Raw genomic sequence first — 24,192 nt, forward strand, 5'->3', positions numbered from 1 at the left:
GTGAGTCACATTTCATCACTGAGGGGAACAATTCACCTTAGCCCCATCTTTTTTGACATAGTTTCTTCTCCACAGAGAAAAACAGCAATTCAACTCAGAATTCAAGCGCTACCCAACATCTTTTCCACACATATCTTACTTAAAAATGTCTTCACTGGCATTTTTTTTTTTTTTTTTTACCATTAACACACTTTGCAAATTAACTCTCTTCCAAGTCATCTTCATTATAAATATTTTTAATATAAATTATTAACCTCTAAAGCAAAGTATTGTTTTTTTTTCAATTGTTCTTTTGAGTATATTGTGATCCTGAAAGCAAAAAATCTATCAGAGACAACTGTGATCATGTCAAAAGGACACAGGAACCATATGACCTGGCAAATTCCACTCTAAGTTATATATCACAAAGAACTGAAAGCAGAAACTCAGATACTTGTGCGTCAATGTTCGTAACAGCATTATTGCCAAAAGGTGGAGCAACCCATCAACAGATGAATGGAGAAACAAATTTACATACAATGGTATACTATTCAGCCATAAAAAGGAATGAAGTTCTGATACATGCTACAACATGGATGAACCTTGAAAATATTATGCTAAGTGAAATAAGCCAGATACAAAGGACAAATATTGTATGATTCCATTCATATGAAATATCCAGAATAAGCAAATTCATAAAGACAGAAGGTAGATTAGATGCTACCGAAAGCTGGGGGTAGGAAGAATGGGGACTTATTACTTAATTGGTACAGTTTCTGTTTTAAGTGATGATAGTTCTGGTAATGGGTAGTGGTGATGATAGCACAAAATTGTAGCTGTAATTAATGCCACTGAACTGTATACTCAAAAATGGTCAAAATGGCAAATTTCATTGCACACACACACACACACATATAAAACCATAATAAAAAAACCTAAATTTTAAAAAGGCCTTACAGTAAAGCCACCATCAACTCCTATCCTTCCTGGTTTCCCTCCTTTCTTTCTTGACAGAGCTGCTGGAACAATTTCTATAAAACTTGAATGAAAATTAAAAAAAAACAAAAAACAGAGGACAGTACAACACAGTGAATCCTAACGTAAACTATGGGCTGTAATTAATAGCACAATTATAATAATATTCTCTCATCAATTATAACAAAGGTACCACATTAATGCAAAATGTTAAAAATGGAAACGACTATATGAGAACTCATCTGCATGATCTTCTGTAAACCTACAACTTCTCGAGTAATATGAATAAATAAATAAATAAAATTGATGGAGGAAAAAAGGGACAGCTTAGATGGTACAAAAACATTAAAATGTCAATTTCACACACACACACACACACACACACACACACGGACACAGGTGCTAACCTGAAAAGGCACTCATTAAATATGGGGCAACAAAAATATTAGCAACAACAAAAAATGATGGCAATAAATTGAAGCACACAAATACATAAAAACCAATGAGTTCACAAAGATGCTCCAGTCTCCTCTAGAGATTGCTAGGATGCCAATTCATTATTCTGAAAATTAAAAAAGTAAAAGTTAAGCATTAAAAAATAATTGTTTAGTGATAATGTTTAATAAATATTTACAGCCTCTGTGACCAAAGTGAATTTGTCTATATTGTAGTGTAAGGTTTCAATACATTTTCCCAAGATGAAAATTTTGCTTTCTAAGATGATTCTAAAACTAATTTTGCCTACTTTTGCCTTTTCTGTAATTTCATATAAATGAAAGTATTCAGCATGGTCTTTTCTATTTGTCTTCTTTCACATAGCTTTTTTTTTTTTTTTTTTGATATTCACATGCATTGTTGCATGTATTAACATTTTGTCTCTTTTTTATTGCTGAATAGTAATCCGCTGTATAGATATACCACAATTTATTTACCCCATTCATCAATACTTTTCCTGTATCTATTGAAATGATCATGTTACTTTTCTCTTTTATCCTATTAACATAGAAATTTACATTGATTGACTTACAGATGTTAAACCAACTTTGCATTCCCAGGATAAACTGCACTCAGAACTGATGTATTATCCTTTTTCTTTTTATATATCATTAGTCTGGATTAAAATTTTGTTCATAATTTTTGTCCATTTTTTTGAGTATCTGATAGTGTTATAACTGTCTTTTTCTTTTGAGATCTCTGATTAGTTTTGGTATCAGTAAAACTGGCCTCATAGAATATATTTTTTTATATTGCCTGGTTAATGCCTTGGAAAACTTTGAAAAACATAAATTAGGCATAAAATGTAGCATCCTTTAAATACATGTTGAAATATAAAATAATGTTTTGACTTTGTTCATTCTTTTCCTAATTTCCATAACAAACATGTCCTATTTATCTTCACACCCAGCTTGAAGTTGGCTGAATTAATCAGTGACTTGTAATTACAGGCTTTAGAAAATTGGAGCTAAACAATTTAGGGCACTATAGTCACTAGATATCTACAGGGGGTACCGAGACCTTACAATATGCCACAATTCTGAACCAGAGTACCTCCCAACCCTCTATAGGCCTCCATTGCGAGACACCTGTTGCAAGGCTTTATGGATAGGAAACAAAGTGCTTGCTGTGTACATACTTACATTATATAGTTGACGTATCCATCCTTACTCTTCTTCCTCCCTTCATCGGCCCAAACTTTTCTTACTACTAAAATCCAGAGAAGTATTAGCAAAACAATGGAACTCCAGCCTTGTGGGGCCTACCGGTTACTGGTTGAACGGGGCATGCTCAGTCGCCGGGCAGATTTTTCGGTGAAGTGGAAACTACAACAGAGCGTACAGTGCGTGGGGAGGTGGGCGTGCCCTCGTGGAATTTAGAACGTTGTGGCAGCCAATGGGGCCTCGCGGCTGGCTGGCGAGGGCCCTCATTGGAGGAGCCAGAAGGAAAGAGAGTGGAGGACCCAGGAGCAAGCCGCGGAGGTGCAGGTCGCGGCGGCTAGGGTACGGCGCCCTCCGCGTGAGCAGTTGCAGCGGCGGTGGCAGCATCCAGCGGTGGTAGCAGCAGTTCCAGCCCGTTGCTTTACTTTTTGCTGCACACAGTCATTATGCCGAAGAGAAAGGTAAGTCTTGCCAAAAAAAGATCTCAAAGGCCTTCCAATCTTGCTTACAGCAAATCCTGTCATTGCAATGGATTGCGCGGAATGCGCGTGGTAGTAACTCGTAGATTGCGAACCGCTCCCCTTCTCCACGCTTCTTTTCAGATGCCTGTTGCAGGCATTCATTTCTCCTTCCTTCTTTCCCTCCCTCCGTCCTCATCGAGCTTGGAATGTTACTTTCTTTCTAGCGACGCAGCTTCCTCTGTTTATGAACTCATTCTCGCTGGTATGGTTTCCCGCCCCCTCCCCCCCCCCCCCCGACAACAAGAAGCAAAAGCGGCTTCCCCCTAACAGGAGGGAGTTTCCTCTTTGCAAACTGCTAGGTTGTGATTAGTGTGGAGGGAAAGCAGGAAGGGGAGGAAAATAAGTAAAAGCATAGAGAGATCGGAAAGAAAGGGTAAAAAAAAAAGGTCAAGCAGTTGTTGGGGTCATTCCCATGTGGGCCATGCCTATGGCTGGGAACGCCGCGTTGGCTCTGAGGCTAAGGGAGATGGAAAGCCATGTTTAAAATAGCGCTCACCCTCCTGCTCGTGTCGGCGGCAGACCCGTATGTACCAACTCCAGTGTCAATCAAGGCTGGGGACGCCGCAGGCGGGGCCGGGGCGGCGGGGATCTGCCGGCGGTTTGCAGTCGGAGCCGCGGAGTTGGCAACGTGGAAGATGGGACGGCGCCTGCGGTGCCCACCGTGGCCGGTCCACCGGCCGGGGATGCAAGGTCCTCCTCAGCGGCGCGAGCCGCACTGGAGTCGAGGAAGGCGGGGTTCGCGCGCTTCCGTCCCTCTCCGCGCGTAGAGGGAACTGGGGTCATTTTAGGCTCGTCTTTCGTTCCTTGCACAGTGTGCCCTTCCGCGCCGGCTTGCGAGCCACGCAACGGGTCGCATGTCTTCCCCTGGCTCCGGCTGCTACTTGTCATTGTCCCAGGAAGGAAAGGGAAGACTGACCTCCTCCCCAAGAAAACCGATTTGTAGCGGCTGGTTCTTAAGAAAATGCTTTACACCCTCCCACACCCTTTCCCAGTGTTTCCAACAATGTCAACTAGTCTAGGTGTTAAATTTGAAGCAAAATGACAAATAATATCCTGCTTTATCAGTTGAGGATTGTGTGTGTGTGTGTGTGTGTGTGTGAATGCTTTAGTAGAAAATATTTGTCTTAAAAATCCAGTAGCTTTTGCTACTTACGTGTCATTACTAAGAATGTAGTGGAAAATTGTCTCCCACTCCACTTTCTAAAAATCGTAATCAAAATAGTTTTAAAAAATCTTATAGTTTCCATGTACTATGAGGGTATGGCTTACATTGTCTCAGAACACCTTGAGAGAGGTGTTTATGGCTGATGAGCTGGGGCTTAGTGATGTAAATAGCCTAACATCTCACCAGTCAATAATTAGTAGTACAGATTTAATCACATACTGTAGTCCCAAAGTCCTTACTCTCAACCATGGGGTTTCTTTGTTTGTTTTTCCTTTATTAGAGAAGTTGTGTATTTACTGAACAATGATGCGTAAAATACAGGATTCATATAGACCACTTGCGTTGGTGTGGAACATTTGTTAAAATTGATGAAAGCACATTTTTATAATTTGGCTGTTAACTATAGTCTATGGTTTAACTTGGGGTTTACTGAGATTTTGTTTTTAATTTTATTTTGTCACCATATATACGATCTAACATTTGCCCTTTTAATCACATTCAGATATATGTTTCAGTGCTGTTAATTGCATTCACAATATTGTGCTACCATAATCACCAACCATTACCAAAACATTTCCATCATTCCAAATAGGAACCCTGTGCATACTCATGCTCTTCTTTTAGTGGTGGGTGGGTCAAGAGGAATTTAGGAAATCCAAAAAGCCCCCACCACGTGCCTAAGAAGATGGGTAGTGTATTAAGGGTACTGATACTTAAAATTAATTATTTAAACCTAATTTTTATGGAAATACTGTTTTTCTAGATCTGGTGTACTTGAGTAAGAATATCAAAATAATGCCACCATTTTCAGCATTTTATCTGCAGGTCATTTGGGGGAAGGGTGGGAACATGGCATTCTTATAGAGTTAAAGGACTTAATCATCAAGAAATAGATCAGAGGGTGAGTTGGTGCCATCTCCATTCCTGGGAATTAGTAACAGAAGTTTAGACGAACAGTAGTCTAAATATGCACCTTTTATGTATAATGGATTCTGAGGTGGTGGAACCATTAGTTGTTTTGTTCAAAGGCCAGAGTTAGTAAAACCATTACTTTTATTTTTCATCACTGCCCACCACTCACTCTCAAGGACACAGAAGGGAAGAAGAGCAGTAGAAGAACTGGCTTTTGATTATGATGTCTTTTATCTGGAAGGCAGGGACCACCCCACCCCCATGAATTAGCTGGCCAGGTGTCCTGAGCAGACTTGTGTATAGGTCATCCACCGGGACATGGGAGTGTTCTTCAGAAATGGAAAGCCTTGATTAACAGGAAAGGTTTTCATTTATACCTGGATTGCTAACTGGGCAGGAGCAGCCTGATTAAACAAGGCTGCCAAGGCCATCCCATCTTTCAGTTCTGGAGTTCACTGGAACTTACATTGGAAACCACTGTCATCAGGTAAAGCCTGAGTAGATGCAAAGAGAAAAACTGGAGACAATACAGACTGTGCGTATCTCTTCGAGATCTGTAATGCTGGATCAATATTTTTCTTGACTAAAGAAGAATTCTTCATTCTACATGTTAATAAGCTTTAAAAGTGCCCCATGTTTTTTGTTTTTGTTTGTTTTTGTTTTGTTTTTTTTGCCATCTTAGCTCCTTTATCCACTTCTTCCCAGAAATCAAAAAATGTTATTTGTGATGGAGCAGGTTGTTCTGCAGAGCACAAAGCAGCACTGAAAAAAAATCAATAAAAACTTTTGGAATCATAGGCATATTTTAATGCTGTCTAGATACACAGCTTGCTCTCATGGAGCTTATCATTAATTCACTGCTCTCACTGAGTTCATATTTAATCCAATAGGTGTTAGGACTAGCAGACACAAAACAACTGTATAACATTAAGGCTGTATATATGTTCCAGTGTTGGTAGTATAGGTTCTAAAACCTTTAGGGTAGAGAAGGAAAGAAGGTTCAGTTTGGGTATCCTGAAAGTATGGCTAGGACTCAATATACAAAGAGAGAAATAATAATTTTCTGTTGCTGTTGTCAGGTTTCTGAATGCCTATCAGGTCTCTTTTTTTTACCTGTTGGATTTCAGTTTATAGTAGTGGTTGAATGAGCATGATTAAAACACATTGATCTTGGATTAAGAAATTAACGTTTGGGATTCTGATTGTATCTTAACATGATTGGGCCTCAGATACATAACTTCAAGTCCATACTATCATCCTCATTAATAGAAAATGCTCTTATAACATTTTCTAGTAATATCTTTTTGAATTTTAACTGTAATTTTCTATGTGATAATCATAGCTACATTAAACCAAATGGTTTTTAAAGCAGTTATAGTGTGTTTTGAAGGAATACAGTACTCAAATGTACTGTATTCCTTCAATGTGTATTAATGCTTTTCTAAGTTTCTGAGGTTTAAATAAAGTTGAGATTCCTGTATTTATTACCTAATAGGTGGCAGGTTACCACCCATTAATAGTGAGTAGAATAGCAGGGAAAGTGATAAATTCCTGCTCACAGGTGGTGGAGGGAAAATGAGTGATGAGTTCTAGACTGTTCTGGTCCAACATCCACAAATGCCTGCAGTGGTCACTGCTTTCTATGATAATCAGATGTTCTGCTAAGCACATCAGCCAGTGAAGCCTAGAAGCACAGTCCTGGGTTGATTAGCAACAGCAAACACATTTTCACCTTCTTTTTATTTTTCCAGCTCTTTTATCACCAGAACTATTGGAACTGTCTAGTATAGCACATCAGAAATTCTCTAATGGGGCAATTTCCCATGAATTGGGGATGTAAACACTAGTGACTCACTTAAAACAAAAGTGTAAGGAAGATATGCTGTCTGCCTCTAGCTTTGAAATCTGAAATTCAGTTTTCTACATTTCCTTAAAATGGGAAGTCTCGGTAGTATTAGATCTGCTGCAGGTGATGCTTAACTAACAATGCTCAAGGGTTTTTATTAATCTTTCAGAGGAATATTACCACTTGTTATAGCACTGAACACAGAAACTGTATTTGAAAATATAATAAACTTGACTACATAAAAAATGAATATTTCAACATGGCAAAAAAAGCTATTAACAAAATTTAAAAGCTTGTGAAAACCCAGGGAAAATATTTGTATTTGTACCATGCATCGCTGAAAAAGGATTACTGTTTTAAAGAGGTAGAGAGGTCTCACGCATTCTTATGTAAAAGATATATATTGTTATAGAAAAATAAACAACTCAAATAGACAATTCATGTGAAAAATGAAAAGCTTTACTAGAAATTTTTTAAGTATATTATTGAAAATAATGAGGTGCAAAGACTGAAATTATCACTGCCCAGTGCTGAGTGATATGAACACTCCAGCACCCCTACACAATGTAAATACGAGTATAAGCTTTGTTGAGGTATGATTTACCTACCATGAAATCCATTCATCCATTCAAAGTATACAATTCAATGGTTTTAAATAAATTTATAGAGTTACACAGCTATTTTTAAATGTTTTAAAATATTTCCGTCACCCCAAAAAGTTCCCTCATATCGTTTGCTGCCAATCTCCACTCCCACCCCAGCCCCAGAAAAGGTCCATCCATGTTGTAGCCTGTATCAGTACTTCATTCCTTTTTATTACCTAATAATACGCCATTCTATGGAAAAAACCACTTTTTGTTTTTCCTTTCTCAAGTTGATGAACATTTGGGTTGTTCCAATGTTAGGTTATTATAAGTAATGTTGCCATGAATATTTACATATGTCTTTGCATATACATATGTTTTCATTTCTCTTGAGAAGTTTCCTAGAACTGAAATTTGTGGGTCATATGAATGTCTATGTTTAATATTTTTAAAAACTGCCAAACTGTTTTTTCTAAAGTGACTGTATTATCAGTGCAGGAGGGTCCCAGTTTCTCTACATCCTCCCTCATGCTGGGACTGCCAGTCTTTTTGCTTATAGCATTCTATATATTTTAATTTATATTTCCCTAATAACCACAATGATGAGCATTTTTTCATGTGCTCACTAGCATAACATATCTTAGGTGAAATGTCTCTTCACATATTTTTCCAATATTTTAATTGGATTGTTTGTGTTTTTACTCAGTTGGGAGAGTTCTTTATATATTTGGATACAAGTCCTTTATCATATATATAATTTGAAGATATTTTTCTCTTAGTCTGTGGCTTGTTTTATTTTTTTTTTCCTTAATGGCATGTTTTGAAGAGCAAATGTTTTTAATTTTGATGAAGTCCAGTTTATCAATTTTTTCTTCTCTGTATCATGCTTTTAGTGTCACATCTAATCTTTGTTTAAACCAAAGTCACAGATGTTTTCTCCTATGTTTTCTTATAGAAGTTTTATAGTTTTAACTCTGCTATCCATTTTGAGTTAATTTTGTGAATAGTGTAAGATGAGAGTTTAAATTTATTTTTTTGCGTGTAGCTATCCAGTTGTCCCAGCACCATTTGTTGAAAAGACCGTCCTTTCTCCACTGAATTGATTAGGCACCTTTGTCAAAATCAGTTCACAAAAATGTGAAGGTTTGTGTCTGGACTCTTGTGACTGTAGACCATATACATCTATCCTTAACACCAATACCACACTATCTTGATTACTGTGGTTTTATAGTGAGATTTGCAATTGGGTAGTGTCATTCCTTCAATTTTGTTCTTCTTTATAAAAATCGTCTTGGCTATTCTCATTTCTTTGCATTTCATTATACATTTTAGAATCCTCTTATACGTTTCTATAAAAAAGCCTGCTGTGATTTTTGATAGGGATTACATTGAATCTATACATCATTTGAGGGAGAATTGCCATCTTAACCGTATTGAAAGGGCCTGACGGCCTGACAGGTAGTATGTCATCCATAAGTGCTTCCTGAATTTGAGTTCAACATAGTAAGGAACCTGTACTGAGTAAAAGCTCCAGAATGCCAGGTTTATACATTTTTTTCATTCATTCACTCAATGTTAAACATTATGGAGCATCACCTTTATGTAAGGTATCATCACCTTAGGAAATTAAGTGAAGAATTATTGTTTTGTTCATCACTTTTTGGAGTGAATAAGTAAATGTCCTTGATTTTGAGGATCTTTCATTCTGACAGGGTAGGTAAGACACATATGCAAGTACTTATAATTCATGATAAAAAATGATAATGAGCCACTAGAAAAGTTATGAGCTCTAAGCATTCAAAGCTTTAGCCAGACTGCATGCCTAAAGAAAAAAAAATACTGAGGAAGAGTTGCTGTTTAGTTAAAAGGGTTGAGGTTTATAGCTTTTTTTAAAAAATTCATAAGAGGATCAGTGCTACTTTGTTACTAAAGTGATCTGTCATTGGTCTTTCTCTGAAGACTTTTTTTCTTTGAAGTATGTGGAAGTTAAATTCAAAGCCTGATACAACAATTGAGATTAGATTGCATCTACCAACTACCCGTCCCTGGCGATAAGAGATCCAGTACTTCTTTGTTCCATTACCTTTCTTTTAACCACTCTCTTGTGTTTTAAAGGTTGTTGTCTGACACCTTGTTTCTAAATTTGCGCAAGTATTTGATCGATTACCTATTTTGAATTAACTTTGTTTTTTAATCCTTCTAATTTGACTTGATCATGAATCTTCGATGGCTCCCCATCTTTCCATCTTTCTTTTGTCCCATAGCACCTAGCATAGGTAGTGTAAATATTTGGTGAACAAGTGGATGACTGAATTGTTTTCAAGGAAAGAAAGTAGTGCATTTAATTATTTCATATAATTGTTGGGGGAAGTAGTCCAGTATAGTCCCAGTACTTTATAGCTATATGATCTGTGGCAAGTTACTTAACCTCTTCCTAAATTTCTAAGCTCCTAATTTTCCAGGGCTCAGTTTCCTCATCTGCAAAACTGGTATAATATACTCTACCTCATCAAATTGTTGTGGAAATTAAATGAGACAGTGAATGCAAAGTTCTTAGTATGGTGCCTGGCATATAGAAAGCAGTCAATGGATAGTCATTACTGGGGTGATGATGTTTTTAATTATCATGACTACAGTGAAATAATAGACTTGTAATAAGTGTCAGACTTCCATTTTTTTTAATTATCATGACTACAGTGAAATAATAGGCTTGTAATAAGTGTCAAACTTCCATTATGTTGGAGGACAAATGGCACGTGCTGTGTATAGGGAGCAAGCAGATTTCACCCTGGATATCTAATAAACTGCAATTATAGTTGTAGACTTTCAGCAACCAAACAACAAATACCGTCTTTTGAAAGAGCATAAGCTTTAATATGGTGCATTATTACATGGCTGATTTTTCTCAGGAAAAAAAATGTTTAAAAATATTTCCATCTAACATTAAAATTCCTGTGGCAAATCAGTTATCAAATGATCTTCTGTTCCTATTTTTCCCCTAAAACACTGCCTTTGTTTACGCCAGAGTTAAATATATTCCACTTTCCTGCAGGGTACAATTTGGAAATGGTGACTGAAATAAACACCATTTAAGCTGTCTGCTATCACCATACCTAGTATGTTGAAATATGATGTCTCTTGAGTAATTTAAAAATCAGTGTTGAAGATAACAAACCAAATCACAATGTTGAATTTATGAATTTATTTTTCATTGTCTGCTTGTTTATTGAATAGTTCAGTCTTCTTGGAATAGTTCAGTTGAACCACCTTTTGGTTCCTGGTCAAGGTATTTATTGAGACTGGTATTGTTATATTGACATGTTGTGAACAAGGCCATTAGGTAATAAAGTTAATGATAGGCATGTCCAGAAGTAGGGAAATATAGACAACTGTCTTAAATTTCAAAATCGGTTCCAAACTTTAATATTTTAAAAGAAATTTGTATCAGTGATTTAACATATAAATATTTTTATTAATATTAAACTTTAAATAGCTACTGTATATTGAATGCCTGGATGTGCCAGACCTGAGCTATGTATTCCATATTTATTATTTCATTTAATTCTCACAACAATTCTATGAGGCTATTCTCTTCCCACAGATGATAGTGACAGATATAAATAAAGAACATATAGGTGGTTTACTAAGAATCAGGCATTCTTCTTAGCTCTCCGCTTTAATGTACTTAGTCTTCCCAACCAGCCAGTGGGGTGTGTACTCTTCTCATTCCCGTTTTACAGATGAGAAAATTGAAGCACCAAAAGGTTAACAGATTTCCCCAAGGTCCCACTTAGAGGGAATTGCAGAGCTGGGATGTCAATCCTGGCAGTCTGACTCCAGAGCCTGTACTGTTAACCATTGAGCCATTGCAGCCTGTTTCATGCGCAAATGTGAAGACTGTGACTTAGTGAGACTAAGGAATTTCCTCTGGGCCACACAGCTAGGAAAGGATAGAACCAGGATTCTCACCCAAGCCTCTTTTCCTCGAGAATTTTGCTCTGAACCATCACACCATAATATCTCCCCAAAATGTTTATTTTAATAATGTTACACATTTTTATTTAAACTGATACACCTGATGAATGAAACGAAGACTCAAGAGTTATTTAAATACATATTGAGTGTTCATTTGCTTTATTAAAATGTTGTCTTTATTAAGATACAGGCTACCATTGCCTCTAGGTGCCAGTCATAGAAAGTTACCCAATAAGCCATTATTATTTGTGACCATGCCTTAAGGCTAGCCTCAGGGTCCAGGCCTCTACTTGTAGGAGAGGCACATTGTTAGAAAACCTTTAGTAACTAATGATGGACTGAGGAGTCACATACACCATATCCTCTCCCAAGTATTGATTTCTATGAGTAGTGAAGTCTAAGACTTTGTTTTCTCAGATTCCATCATGAACTGCTGGATTTGCTATTTCCAAAATATATTGTCTTCATGAATTCGTAATGTTGAAAATAATAGGGTTATTCCCCTATCAGCGGGAACACATAAATATGCTTGCATGTTAGATAGTATATAAAGAGACTGTAATGTAAATATTAAGTACCATTCCTTAGAAAAAAGAGCAGGAGCTTTAATTTTTGAAATTCATAAAGTGAGAATTAAAAGCTTAACTTGGAAAATCTATTAGAGCTAGGACTGACCAGATTTTGTTCACTGTCCTAGATTATTAATTGATTAATGTTTACTTACAAAAATTATTTTTTAAAGGTGCAAAATAATATTATTTTAAAATTATATCTTGATTTACTTTTGGCTCCATATAAAAGATAAATACAAAGTCTACCCTGAAAAGTGTTGGTGGTGTTTTTGTTTTTATTTTCCTTTTCTTTGTCTGTTTTTTTTTTTTTTTTGGTAGTATAAGCCATGGGTTTCTTTACTATATTGGACCGAATTAGTTTAATTCTACTTTGTGGGAGGTCATGAGTATTAGGTTTGGTGTATGTGGGAGACAAACCTACCAAAGTACTAGAGACAATCAAAATGTGAGGCTTTAAAGACTCCTTCTGAAGTTCCACATGTATTCCATATAACACATTTTTTAAAACTATATTCTTTGTAGCTACTTCTCATTGCTTTACCTCTTCTCTTAATCACAATTTTTAATCATATTATTCTGCCATTTAGTATTCACATGCAGATCACATTAGAGCCAGCTGACTAGTTTGGGAAAAAAAATTGAGTAATATCATAACTGGTGTTTACCATTTACTAGAACTTAATTCATATCTGGAAAAATTGGAAAATAACCATCTAGTGACATCCCTTTAAGAATTCTGGTGTAAGAGCTGGAAGATATGGATCTCTGTGGACTCTGTAGAATATTAAGATTGTCATCTGCCTCAACACTACTGAGAGGATCAAAAGCAACAACAAACGTGAGAGTACATTGAAAAATATAAAGTGCTATGAAAATGATAGAAATGATTAGGTGTTTTGCCTTTAGTTTAATAGTGAGATAAAAATACTTAGATCTGTTCATATGGCCATTTAAAAACAGAGAATAGTAAAATTATATGCAACTCAACATACAGTATTTTAAAGGGGAAATCGTTTGTTTTCACTATGAAGGGCTCACAAATGAGTGGGAACAGGAACCACTCCATTACGTATTATCTGCTCCTTGGCTGGGGCTGCAGAGTAAAGCATTTCCCAAACTGGAAGCCATTTGGATCTTCTGGCATCCCAGATCTGCACCCAGTTTTGAAATTAGGAAAGCTGGCACAAACCATTTAGAGTTGTATACTGGTTAAGAGTGTGAACTCTTAGCCAGCCTACCTGGGTCCAAATCCCAGCTCTGACACTTACCAGCTGGGTAACCTTGGGCAAGTTACCTAACCTCCTTAACCTCAATTCCTCATTTATAAAATAGGCATGACACTATTTTACCAACCTCATAGGGTTGTGGTGAGCATTAAATGAGTACTATATGTAACACTTAAATCCTTGCCTCACACATAAGTGCAATATACTTGTTTATTAATATTATTATTCCTCTGAGCCCCTTTCCATGTCCTTTCTTAGACCGCAGTGCCTGGCATCCCCGTAATATGTACATGACAGTTCTGTTGCGTGATAAATGAGTACACGAGCACCTGAGTAAGGCAGGTAAATGAAACCCAAATCATCCTCTGAATTTAACTCAGGCCCAGGGAGTCAGGCATGAGTCAGTCAGGAATTCAGGCTTCTGACTTCAGCCAGGTGCTTTCTCCATGATCCCATCTATATAAAATCATAGCACATGAAAAAGGCAACTCAGGTGAAAGAGGCAACTCTGACCAAAGAGATCTGTAACATTTGAAATTATTATTCTTAAAAAATAGTCCCGTTATTGAATAATATATGTTTACGCTATAAAGTTTCACTGGACATACTTACACATGGAATTTTCTTTATTTTCACTTATTTTTTATACCTGAATACATTGTGAGATATTTTCCCCAAAAGTAACCCTCAGAAATTAGAGAGTTGCTGTTTATTTCCGTTCATCCAAAACAACAAAGCATTATTTGGGGAGGACATGCTTGCCTGCAGCAACCTTAATCAATGCAACTTGGATTTATAGAAGTCACTGGATGAAATTGATAAAAACAACCAATGGATGAGTTGGCAAAGATATTTAACATGGTTGTGATAATTAATTCTCTGTATGTGATCCCTCAATTCCAAGTATTAGATTTTTAAGAAATGCGATATGGGGGGATCCCAAACACACATCAACTGGGTGAATGAAAAACAACTATCCTAATGTTATGTATATGGTCCTTTTGGCTTTGGATAAAATTTTCATTGTTTCATGTGCTATATGAATATGTGAATTTTTGAGAACTACCTGTTATTTGAAAAATTTAGGATTTCATGGCCAAATTATTTGCAGGGGAACCTTGTGTTAATCAAGTAGTTATGGGTTAATTTTAGCAGAAGAGTGACAGAAGTATGTATAGGCACATTTGTCTTTCATTTGGTGGGTCACAGTTTTTATCCTAGAATGGTTTGCCTTTTGCTAACCAGCTCACTTCTGGATTGTTTTTTTTTTTTTTTCTCCAGCCTTGGGTTTGTATTAGAAAATGCAAATTAATTTCAAAATAAGCCTTATTGACCAGCGAATTAGAGAAAAATCACCTCAAGGAAATAAATTCACGAAGTTAAAAGAAATGATGTTGATTTATTTGTACTGCTTTATCTATACCCTGCTTTCCCACATCAACCCAGATAACCCAGGAACTGAGACTGGATTTGTTCTGTGGCTACTGGCAAATGGTTACTTGAGTTTTGTAAGTACTCTAGGCTCTCGGCTAATACACTGAAGTTATAAACCAGTTGCCCTTGTCACTTACCAGTGAAGACTTTTTGGAACTTAGATATAAGAACATTCCAGCATTCAATGCTGAAAATGCTGAGCCCTCTTCTTGCTTCACAGTGTGGCTGAGGAACGTAGCAGCAGGGTACAGTAGCCTTACACGTCCCAGCCTCCTGCCACACGCTCAAATTATCTGTTCTTTGCAGTGACGAATCTACAGACCAATGCTGTCTAGGCTTTACCAAGCAACTGTCAAAGGGCATAAGGATTTTCCCCTCATCTCTGATTCATACCTACCTGAGTTTGGAGGGAGAGAATTGGGCTCATTACCCTCACACAGCCTCTCTGCAAGGTAGTGACCATGGTTTACTGAAAGAGAAGCTCAGTGATTGGGTGCTTTTTCCTGTTGATTCCTATGGATGGTCTATAGAATGAAAATTCCAGGTTTATTTTTTTTCTTTGTTTACTGATAAGGGCTTCTGGTTCTGCATCAGTCTTAAGGAAAATACAGTCGTGTCCCCTTCTGTAGGGTTAGGGTCCCACAAATGCCAGGCCCATTTGTATTAAGAAAGAATGGGGATAGTGCATTTTATCAGCTGCTGAAGAAATCCGTGCTCCCTGTGCCCTTTTCTCCTCTCTCAGTAGCTCGATGGAGTTCTGAATCAGTGTTTGTAATACCCACTACTTCCCATCTTGCTCAGCCCCAGTTCTTTCACATTAGCACAAATGAAACAATTATGAATTATGTGCCTTGAACAGAAAAGGAAGAGACAATATATGAACCTGATTTATAGGCCATTTAAGTAACACAGAAAATGCTATGAGTAAACCTAGTCGTGGAATTTGTGATGAGGAAAAGACGTAGTGCTATTAAACTGGGCTTGATGGAGCAAGTTTGCTTCTAGTTGTTTTTTTTCCAAACTTTGATCCCTTTCCCTTATCAGCCTCCTTAGAGGTCACCATTTTCATAAATTTGGTATGTTTCCTTCCAGGCTATATTTTTATACTTTTATTATACATATATACATGCATAATATTGATTTGTGCATATTTTAAGTTGTTTAAAAGTTGAATCCTATACATATATTGTTCTGTTTCTTCCCTCTGTCATTTGACAGTTTAATGAATAGATAGAATTTATTTGGGCATATTGTGATTACTGATATATTTCAACTTCTTCTAATAACTTATTTTGTATTTATCATGTATTTATCATGCATTTCCTTTGTTTTGTTCTTTTCTTCCCCGCCTTTTTGGATATTATTTGCTTTATTCCACTCCTCCTGATTTGGAAGTTATAGATTCTATTTCTATTCTTAAAATTGTTAGTGGTTATCTTTAAATTTTATTGTAACAAAAGCTAAAATTATTTTTTGTCTGTATCCTCTTCCAAAACAAAACCAAGTCCCTCACCTGTTTTAACTTCTCATCTATTCACCTAGTCCCATTTTTGGTGGTTGTGTGGTCTAAAACAGTGCTGTCAATCTGGTGGCCACCAAGTGCAAAAGGCTTTTAAGCACTCAGAAAAACAGGAATTGAATTTATTTTATTTATTTTAATCAATTTAAATTTAAAAACTGATAATAGATTGAGTTATTGGAAATTTTTAAATATGTTTGGAACAACCTGGATATGTGAACAACCTGGGTAAATTTCATGAAATCTAAATACAGATCAAGCATTTCTAATGAGAATTTAATGTTTGAATGGAGATGTGCTGTAAGTATAAAATACACATTGGAGTTTGAAGATATAGTACAGGAAAAGTTTGTTAAATATCTCAATAATTGTCACATTAATTGCATGTTGAAGTAATAAATTTTTAGATATTGTCAGGTAAATAAAATATTAAAACTAATTTCACCTGTTTCTTTTTACTTTTTAATGTGGCTATCAGAAAATTTAAAATTACATATATGACTTGCATTGTATTTCTGTGGGACAGCACTGGCCTAGAATTTCTTTTGAAACTTTTTTAAACATACAAAATAATAAGTATTTTTTTAAGGCAATAGTTAATTAGATTTATCAATATATTTTATGCATTTCTTATATCCATCCCTTCCATCTGGATTTATTTTTCTTATTGCTTAATTTGCTCCTTGAGGATTAGGTTCCTGTTTAAAGAGTCTGTTAATGGTAAACTTTCTCAGTATTTGTATTCTAAAATGGTTTTATTTTGCCTTCACTCTTGAATGATAACTTAGCTGGATGTAGGATTCTGGATTGACTTCTTTTTCCTTAGCTTCTTGAAAGTACTCCATGTTTTCTTACGTTTATAATTGCTGGTGAGAAGTAATTCTTTGTAGATAATCTATCTTTTAATTCTGGTAACCTTTAAGATTTTTCACATTTTTCTTGATATTTTGTAGGTTTGTTACAGTATATCTCATTGTATTTGTTTTTCTAGTTTATTTCGTATAGTGTGTTTTTATTCTGAAGACTTCAATTTGGGAAAATTCTCAACCATTGTCTTTGCCTTTCTACTAATACTTGTGTTCTCTTGTTCTGGAATGTTTACTAGACATATGGGGAACTTCTCAATTTATCCACCATGTCTCATAACCTCTTTTTCATAGTTTCCACTTCTTTATTGTGCTTTGTTAAATTCTGGCCTAATTCCTCAGCAGCCATTGACAATTCACAGTTTCTTTCTTCCACTGTCTCTGGCCTAAAATTTGTCTGTGTTTTGTGTGTTTTATTTCAATGAGCCTACTTTTCATTTTCAGAATTTGTAATTTTTTGAAAATCAACTACATTTTTTCCTTCATAACTGTTTTTGCTTCAAAAACTCTTAACTTATATTTTTATAAAATTTAAGATATTTTAGAGTAAATAGATCATAATACATACATAGTGTCTACATGTGACCATCAATGTACTCACCACCCAGCTTAAGATATATAACGTTAACCAATGACTTTGTCTCTGTGGGTCAAATCACCCTCCCTCTCCCCACCCAGAGGTAACCTCTACCTTGATTTTGTGTTTGTTATTCCTTTGCTTTTCTTTATAGGTTTACCACTTATATACATTTTTATTTTTTTTAATTAATTTTATTGAGATATATGCACATACCATGCAGTCATACAAAGGGTACATTCAGTTGTTCACAGTACCATTATCTAGTTGTGCGTTCATCACCAAAATTAATTTTTGAACATTTTCATTACCACACACACAAAAATAATAAGAATTAAAATTAAAGTGAAAAAGAAGAATTAAAGTAAAAAAGAACACTGGGTACCTTTTTGTGCCGGTTTGAATGTATTGTGTCCCCCAAATGCCATTATCATTGTGGTCTTGTGGGACAGACGTTTTGGTGCTGGTTAGATTTGCTTGGAATGTGCCCCACCCAGCTGTGGGTGGTGACTTGGGTGGGATACTCCTATGGAGGTGTGACTCCACCCATTCAGGGTGGGCCTTGATCAGTGGAGCCATATAAAACATGCTGACTCAAAGAGGCTGAACGGAGTACAGCTGTGAGTGACGTTTTGAAGAAGAGCAAGCTTGCTAGAGAGGAATGTCCTGGGAGAAAGCCATTTTGAAACCAGAACTTTGGAGCAGACGCCAGCCATGTGCCTTCCCAGCTAACAGAGGTTTTCCGGACGCCATTTGCCATCCTCCAGTGAAGGTACCTGATTACTGATGTGTTACCTTGGACACTTTATGGCCTTAAGACTGTAACTGTATAGCCAAATAAACCCCCTTTTTATAAAAGCCAGTCCATCTCTGGTGTTTTGCATTCTGCAGCATTAGCAAACTAAAACAGATTTTGGTACCAGAGAAGTGGGGTGCTTTTGCTGCTGACTTTGCAAACACCAAACATGTTGGAACGGCTTTTTAAATGGATAAGGGGAAGTTTCTGGAAGAATTGTGAGGAGCTTGATAGAAAAGGCCAAAACTGCTTTAACGAGACTGCTTGTGGAAATATGGACTCTAAAGATACTTCTGATGAGGTCTTGAACAGAAATGATGAATGTGTTGTTGCAAACTGGAAAAAAGGCGAACCTTGTTTTAAAGTGGCAGAGAATTTGGCAAAATTGAGTCCTGGTGTCAGATGGAAGGAAGAATTTAAAAGTGACAAACTGAAATACTTAGCTGAGGAGATCTCCAGACTACCTGTGTAGGATATACCCTGGCTTCTCCTTGCAGCTTATAGTAAAATGCAAGCGGAGAGAGATAAACTTAGAACTGAACTCTTGGGTTCAAAGAAACCAGAAGCTGATGGCTTGGAAAGTTACAAGCTTCCAGGGGGTGGAATCCCAGAAGCTACAGCCCAACATGAGGATGTAACCAAACATGGAACCGAGCCACCATTTCAGTACAAGCCAAGATTGGAGATGGAATTATCCAGAAAGGATTTGTGGAAACTCCTGTTGTCTGATGGCTTTGACCCCTGCATGCTTCATGCGAAGCCAACAGAATTTTTGCAAGATCTTTACAGACAGAGCCGCTGCCAGTTGGGACTGGAGGAGAGAGACAAGGAACAAACTGAAGGAAAAGTTTCTTCAAAGACAGAGCCATGGAGGTTGAGGTCTGGAGTCAAGAGGTCTCAGGCTGGGAGAGCGGAGCAGCCCACACACATGGAAAGGGTGAGTTTGCCCCGGAGGTCAAGGGTGGGCATTCCACCTCGATGCTCTGGAAGAGTTTTGCCACCCGAGGTCCCAAAGAGGGTGGAGCACATTCCCAGGGAACTAGGGAGAGCCTGGCTGCCACCACACTGTTCGGAAGGGGTTGAGCATGTGCCCCGGAGATGGAAGGGAATCCGGGAGCTGCCCCGATGTTTGAGGAGGGTGGGGCCGAGAAGGTGGTCTCCCCAATGTGTGGATGTGTTGGAGCGCTCACCCAAGTGTTTGGAGAGGAAAGGGCTGCCGCGGAGGTCCTTAGGAAGGGTTAGACTCCCGCTCTCTCAAGCCCCAAAGATGCAATGTCGTTCTGTTAATGACTGTCTGACTTTGAAATCTAATGGAGTTTGTCCTGCAGGTTTTAGGAACTGTTTTGGTCCTGTTATGCTTTCTCCTTATGGCAATGGAAATGTTTATCCTATGAATGTCCCTCCTTTGTATACTGGAAGCATATAACTTGTTCTAAGTCCACAGATCCAAGCTAAATGAAAAGTATGCCTTAGGACTGACCACGCCTATATTTGATTTTGATGGGATTTTGTACTTAACTTTTGTTACTGAAATGGTTTAAGTTTTCATGATATTGTGATGAAATGAATGTATTTTGTATTTGGAAAGATAATGTCATTTTGGGGTCCAGGGGGTGGAATGTGCCAGTTTGAATGTATTGTGTCCCTCAAATGCCATTATCATTGTGGTCTTGTGGGACAGACGTTTTGGTGCTGGTTAGATTTGCTTGGAATGTGCCCCACCCAGCTGTGGGTGGTGACTTGGGTGGGATACTCCTATGGAGGTGTGACCCCACCCATTCAGGGTGGGCCTTGATCAGTGGAGCCATATAAAACATGCTGACTCAAAGAGACTGAACGGAGTACAGCTGTGAGTGACGTTTTGAAGAAGAGCAAGCTTGCTAGAGAGGAATGTCCTGGGAGAAAGCCATTTTGAAACCAGAACTTTGGAGCAGACGCCAGCCATGTGCCTTCCCAGCTAACAGAGGTTTTCCGGACGCCATTTGCCATCCTCCAGTGAAGGTACCTGATTACTGATGTGTTACCTTGGACACTTTATGGCCTTAAGACTGTAACTGTATAGCCAAATAAACCCCCTTTTTATAAAAGCCAGTCCATCTCTGGTGTTTTGCATTCTGCAGCATTAGCAAACTAGAACACTTTTTTTTTTTGCCCCCATTTTTCTACTCATCCATCCATACATTGGACAAAGGGGCATGTGGTCCATATGGCTTTCCCAATCACATTGTCACCCCTCATAAGCTACATTTTTATACAATAGTCTTCAAGAGTCAAGGGTTCTGGATTGTAGTTTGATAGTTTCAGGTATTTACTGCTAGCAATTCCAATTCATTAGAACCTAGAAAGGGTTATGTATATTGTGCATAAGAGTGCCCACCAGAGTGACCTCTAGGCTCCTTTTGGAAACACTCTGCCACTGAAGCTTATTTCATTTCCTTTCACATCCCCTTTTTGGTCAAGAAGATGTTCTCCATCCCACGATGCCGGGTCCAGATTCCTCCCCAGGAGTCATTTTCCACGTAGCCAGGGATATTTACTCCCCTGGGTGTCAGATCCCACATAGGGGAAAGGGCAGTGATTTCACCTGCCAAGTTGGCTTACCTAGAGAGAGAGGGCCACATCTGAGCAACAAAGATGCATTCGGGAGGAGGCTCTTAGGCACAATTATAGGCAGGCCTAGCCTCTCCTCTGCAGCAACAGTCTTGCCAAGGGTATATACATTTTTAAACTTCATTTAGAATCGTGCCATAATTTGATTTTTTTTTGTCCAACATTGTATTTGTGAGATTCATCCCGGATAATGTGTGTACCTGTAGTCCATTTGTTTTCACTGCTATATATTGTTTTATCATACAAGTACAGCACAGTGTATTTAACTACCCTCCTCATGATGGATATACAGGTTGTTTTTAGTTTTTAGTTAATTTTAGCTTGTTGTATATATTTTTAACATCCTTTTACTTTCATGATTTCTGTGCCCTTGGGTTTTTGGTGTGTCTCTTTTATGTATCACACTGATGTTTGGTGTTGGCTACCAGTATTGTTTTATTATTTTTAAGTCTTGAAATTCGGGCCAGCACCCCCACCACCACACACACACACACACACACAAACATCCCCATAAGTTTCTTTGGAAGTGATAAATGGGGCAAGAGGCCTCGCCTAGCTCCAGCACCTAGTGGGAGAGCAGACGAGAATACCTCCACACAACAGCACTCTAAAAGGCATAAGAAACTAACAACAAAAAAATAAAATAAAATCTCCTGTCAGAGGAAACAGGTAAGGGAGCTTGTCCAAGTCAACTTTGGCACTGGGTGTGAGGAAAAAAAGCCTCTCACTGTTTTGACCCTGATGTGAAGCCATAATCCACACCCCATATGTGTCCTGAAGAACTGTGTAAGCCAAGAATTTTGGGGGTTGGTAGTTCCACAGCTGCCTGGAAGAAAAAAGATCTAAATCTTTGAAGAAACACATCTTAATCCCACCTCAGTTCTCACAGATAAGTGTTTAAGGAGCATGCATAGCTCACAATAAAATGAATCACAAACAAAACAAAACAAAAATACAGCAAAATTGAATTATTGAATTTTGAAACTCATAGAGACTGCAGATACTGTAATTATCCAATTCAAGTAAAATAATATATTTGAAGAATTAAAAGAAAGTAATGAAAGTGTAACTGAGGAATAAAAAAATAATCTATGAAAATGACTAGGCATTAACAAAAAGACAGAGATTCCAGAAATAAAAAAATAAAAATCAATGGATGACTCAAACTTCAGATTAGATAGAGACTAAAAAATTATTAGTGAAATGGAAGATCCATCTGGAGAAATTGCCTGGAATACAGCAGTGGGAGATAAAGGTGGAAAACATCAGAGCAAGGCTAGGAAACAGAGAAAAAAGTGAGACAGTCTAATATAGGCTTGATGACAGTTCCTGAGGGAGGAAAGGGTGGAGAGAGATAATACTCAAGGAAATATTAGCAGGGAGTTTTCCAGAATTAGTGAAAGACACAAATCCTTAGATTTAATATCCCAAACTAGATGAATAAAAAGAAATTCAAGCATAACACAGTAGAACCACAGAATAATAGAGATAAAACAGGTTTTAAAAGAGGCCGGAGAGAAAACCCAAAATTATTTCTCAACATCAAGAATAGAAGAAAACAGTGGACAAATATCTTCATGGTATTGAGAGAACATAGTGATTAACCTGGAATCATATTCCTAGAGATACTGTCATTCAAGAGTGAAGATAAAATTAAGATATTTTCAAATAACCAAACACTAAAAATTTACCATCAGTTGATCCTCACCATAAAATATGTCTTGGGAAGAAGGAAAAATGATCTCAGAAAGATCACTGCTACATGTTCTCTTTGCAGAGAGCAAGTGAGGGTGAAATTTCTGTGTGAACTCACTCCTCTCTTTGGACTAGAAGTTTGTAATGTCTTTGGAATTCACTGTCATCTTGGATTTATAAGGTCTACAATGGTCAGATACTCTTGGCTGTAGCAACTTGAGGTCAGAGTTTCAAGTTGTTTAGAAAGTAACTTGATCAGAGAGAAGGCTCTTGGTCGGAGTCTGATGGAAAACTAATGGAAAATGGGAGTCTTTGCTTGGATGGCAGCATCGGCACACGGGCCTTCTAACTGGACTAGCTTCAGTGGGGTGGGCTCCAACTGAGACTATTCAAATTCACTTCTCCAGATTCTGAGCCCCTAAATGTAAAAGGCACTTTCTATGTATTAGAATGGAGGGATAGAAGGATGCTTAGGCCTTGGATATGGCCTCTAGTCTCAAAAGTTTATAATCTGCTTGGAAGGATGAATGCAGGCATTCCAAAAAGGTGGAGACAGTCTGGGCAAGGACGTAGAAGCAAGGAGAAGATGTTAGCAGGAATGTGAACCGGCCCCTTTGAATGAAGTGGAAGGTTTGCACACAGGAGGGTCCCTTTAACCCTCTTCTGTCTTTGTAGATAGCTTGGTCATAATAAGCATGGATTCTAGCAGTGAAAAAAAGAGATTGTCCTGATGCTTCTCGACACACCGTATCAGCCATCATGGATGCCCCGGCTCTCCAATTTACTGAAAGAGACTAGGGTCTACTATGTCACTTACTCTTTAGACCCCTTAGGACCTGGAACAAATTTGTAATCCTCCATCTGAGATTAACACAAATCCCTCTGGTGTACAACAGTCTCCTTTGCTGTAGTGCCCATCTGATTCATTCCACCAACCCCTCAAAGACAGCACCTGAAGACATTTATCTGATAATGACTGGCCATTGTACCTTTTGAACTTGTCCTATAGAAGGTGACACTTGTTCAGCTCCATTCACGCAGTAAAGTTACCTGCCATTTGCAGATTATCTGGATCTGCTGTGTTCGCTTAAACAATTCTTCCATGTCAAAGTTCAGGCCTTCTCTTTCCACATCCAGTCACCAGGTGTTTATTGATCCACCTGCTACCTGCCTGCTGACTTGCCCTCAGATCAGCTCACAGTGGCACCTAGACTCCCCAGAATCCCTGCTGAACCCTCTTTCTGGCCACCCTGTGTATCCCCCACCACCTTCCTGGATGTCAGTT

General features: G+C 37.8%; 1 protein-coding gene across 2 annotated transcripts in view; it reads left to right on the plus strand.

Annotated features, from left to right (window-relative positions):
- Positions 1 to 2,887: 2,887 nt before the first annotated feature.
- The window catches only part of HMGN3 (high mobility group nucleosomal binding domain 3), a 34,385-nt gene continuing 13,080 nt past the window's right edge, over positions 2,888 to 24,192 (plus strand). Inside the window, exon 1 of one of the 2 annotated variants that reach the window (XM_037844878.1) lies at positions 2,888 to 3,070. In XM_037844878.1, the coding sequence (XP_037700806.1) occupies positions 3,056 to 3,070 (15 nt within the window). In that variant the 5' untranslated portion in view covers positions 2,888 to 3,055. The remainder of the gene's footprint in view (positions 3,071 to 24,192) is intronic. The other variant, XM_037844880.1, reaches the window with a different exon arrangement.

The sequence above is a fragment of the Choloepus didactylus genome, chromosome 7, assembly GCF_015220235.1.
Source record: "Choloepus didactylus isolate mChoDid1 chromosome 7, mChoDid1.pri, whole genome shotgun sequence".
NCBI classification, from domain to species: Eukaryota; Metazoa; Chordata; class Mammalia; order Pilosa; family Megalonychidae; genus Choloepus; species Choloepus didactylus.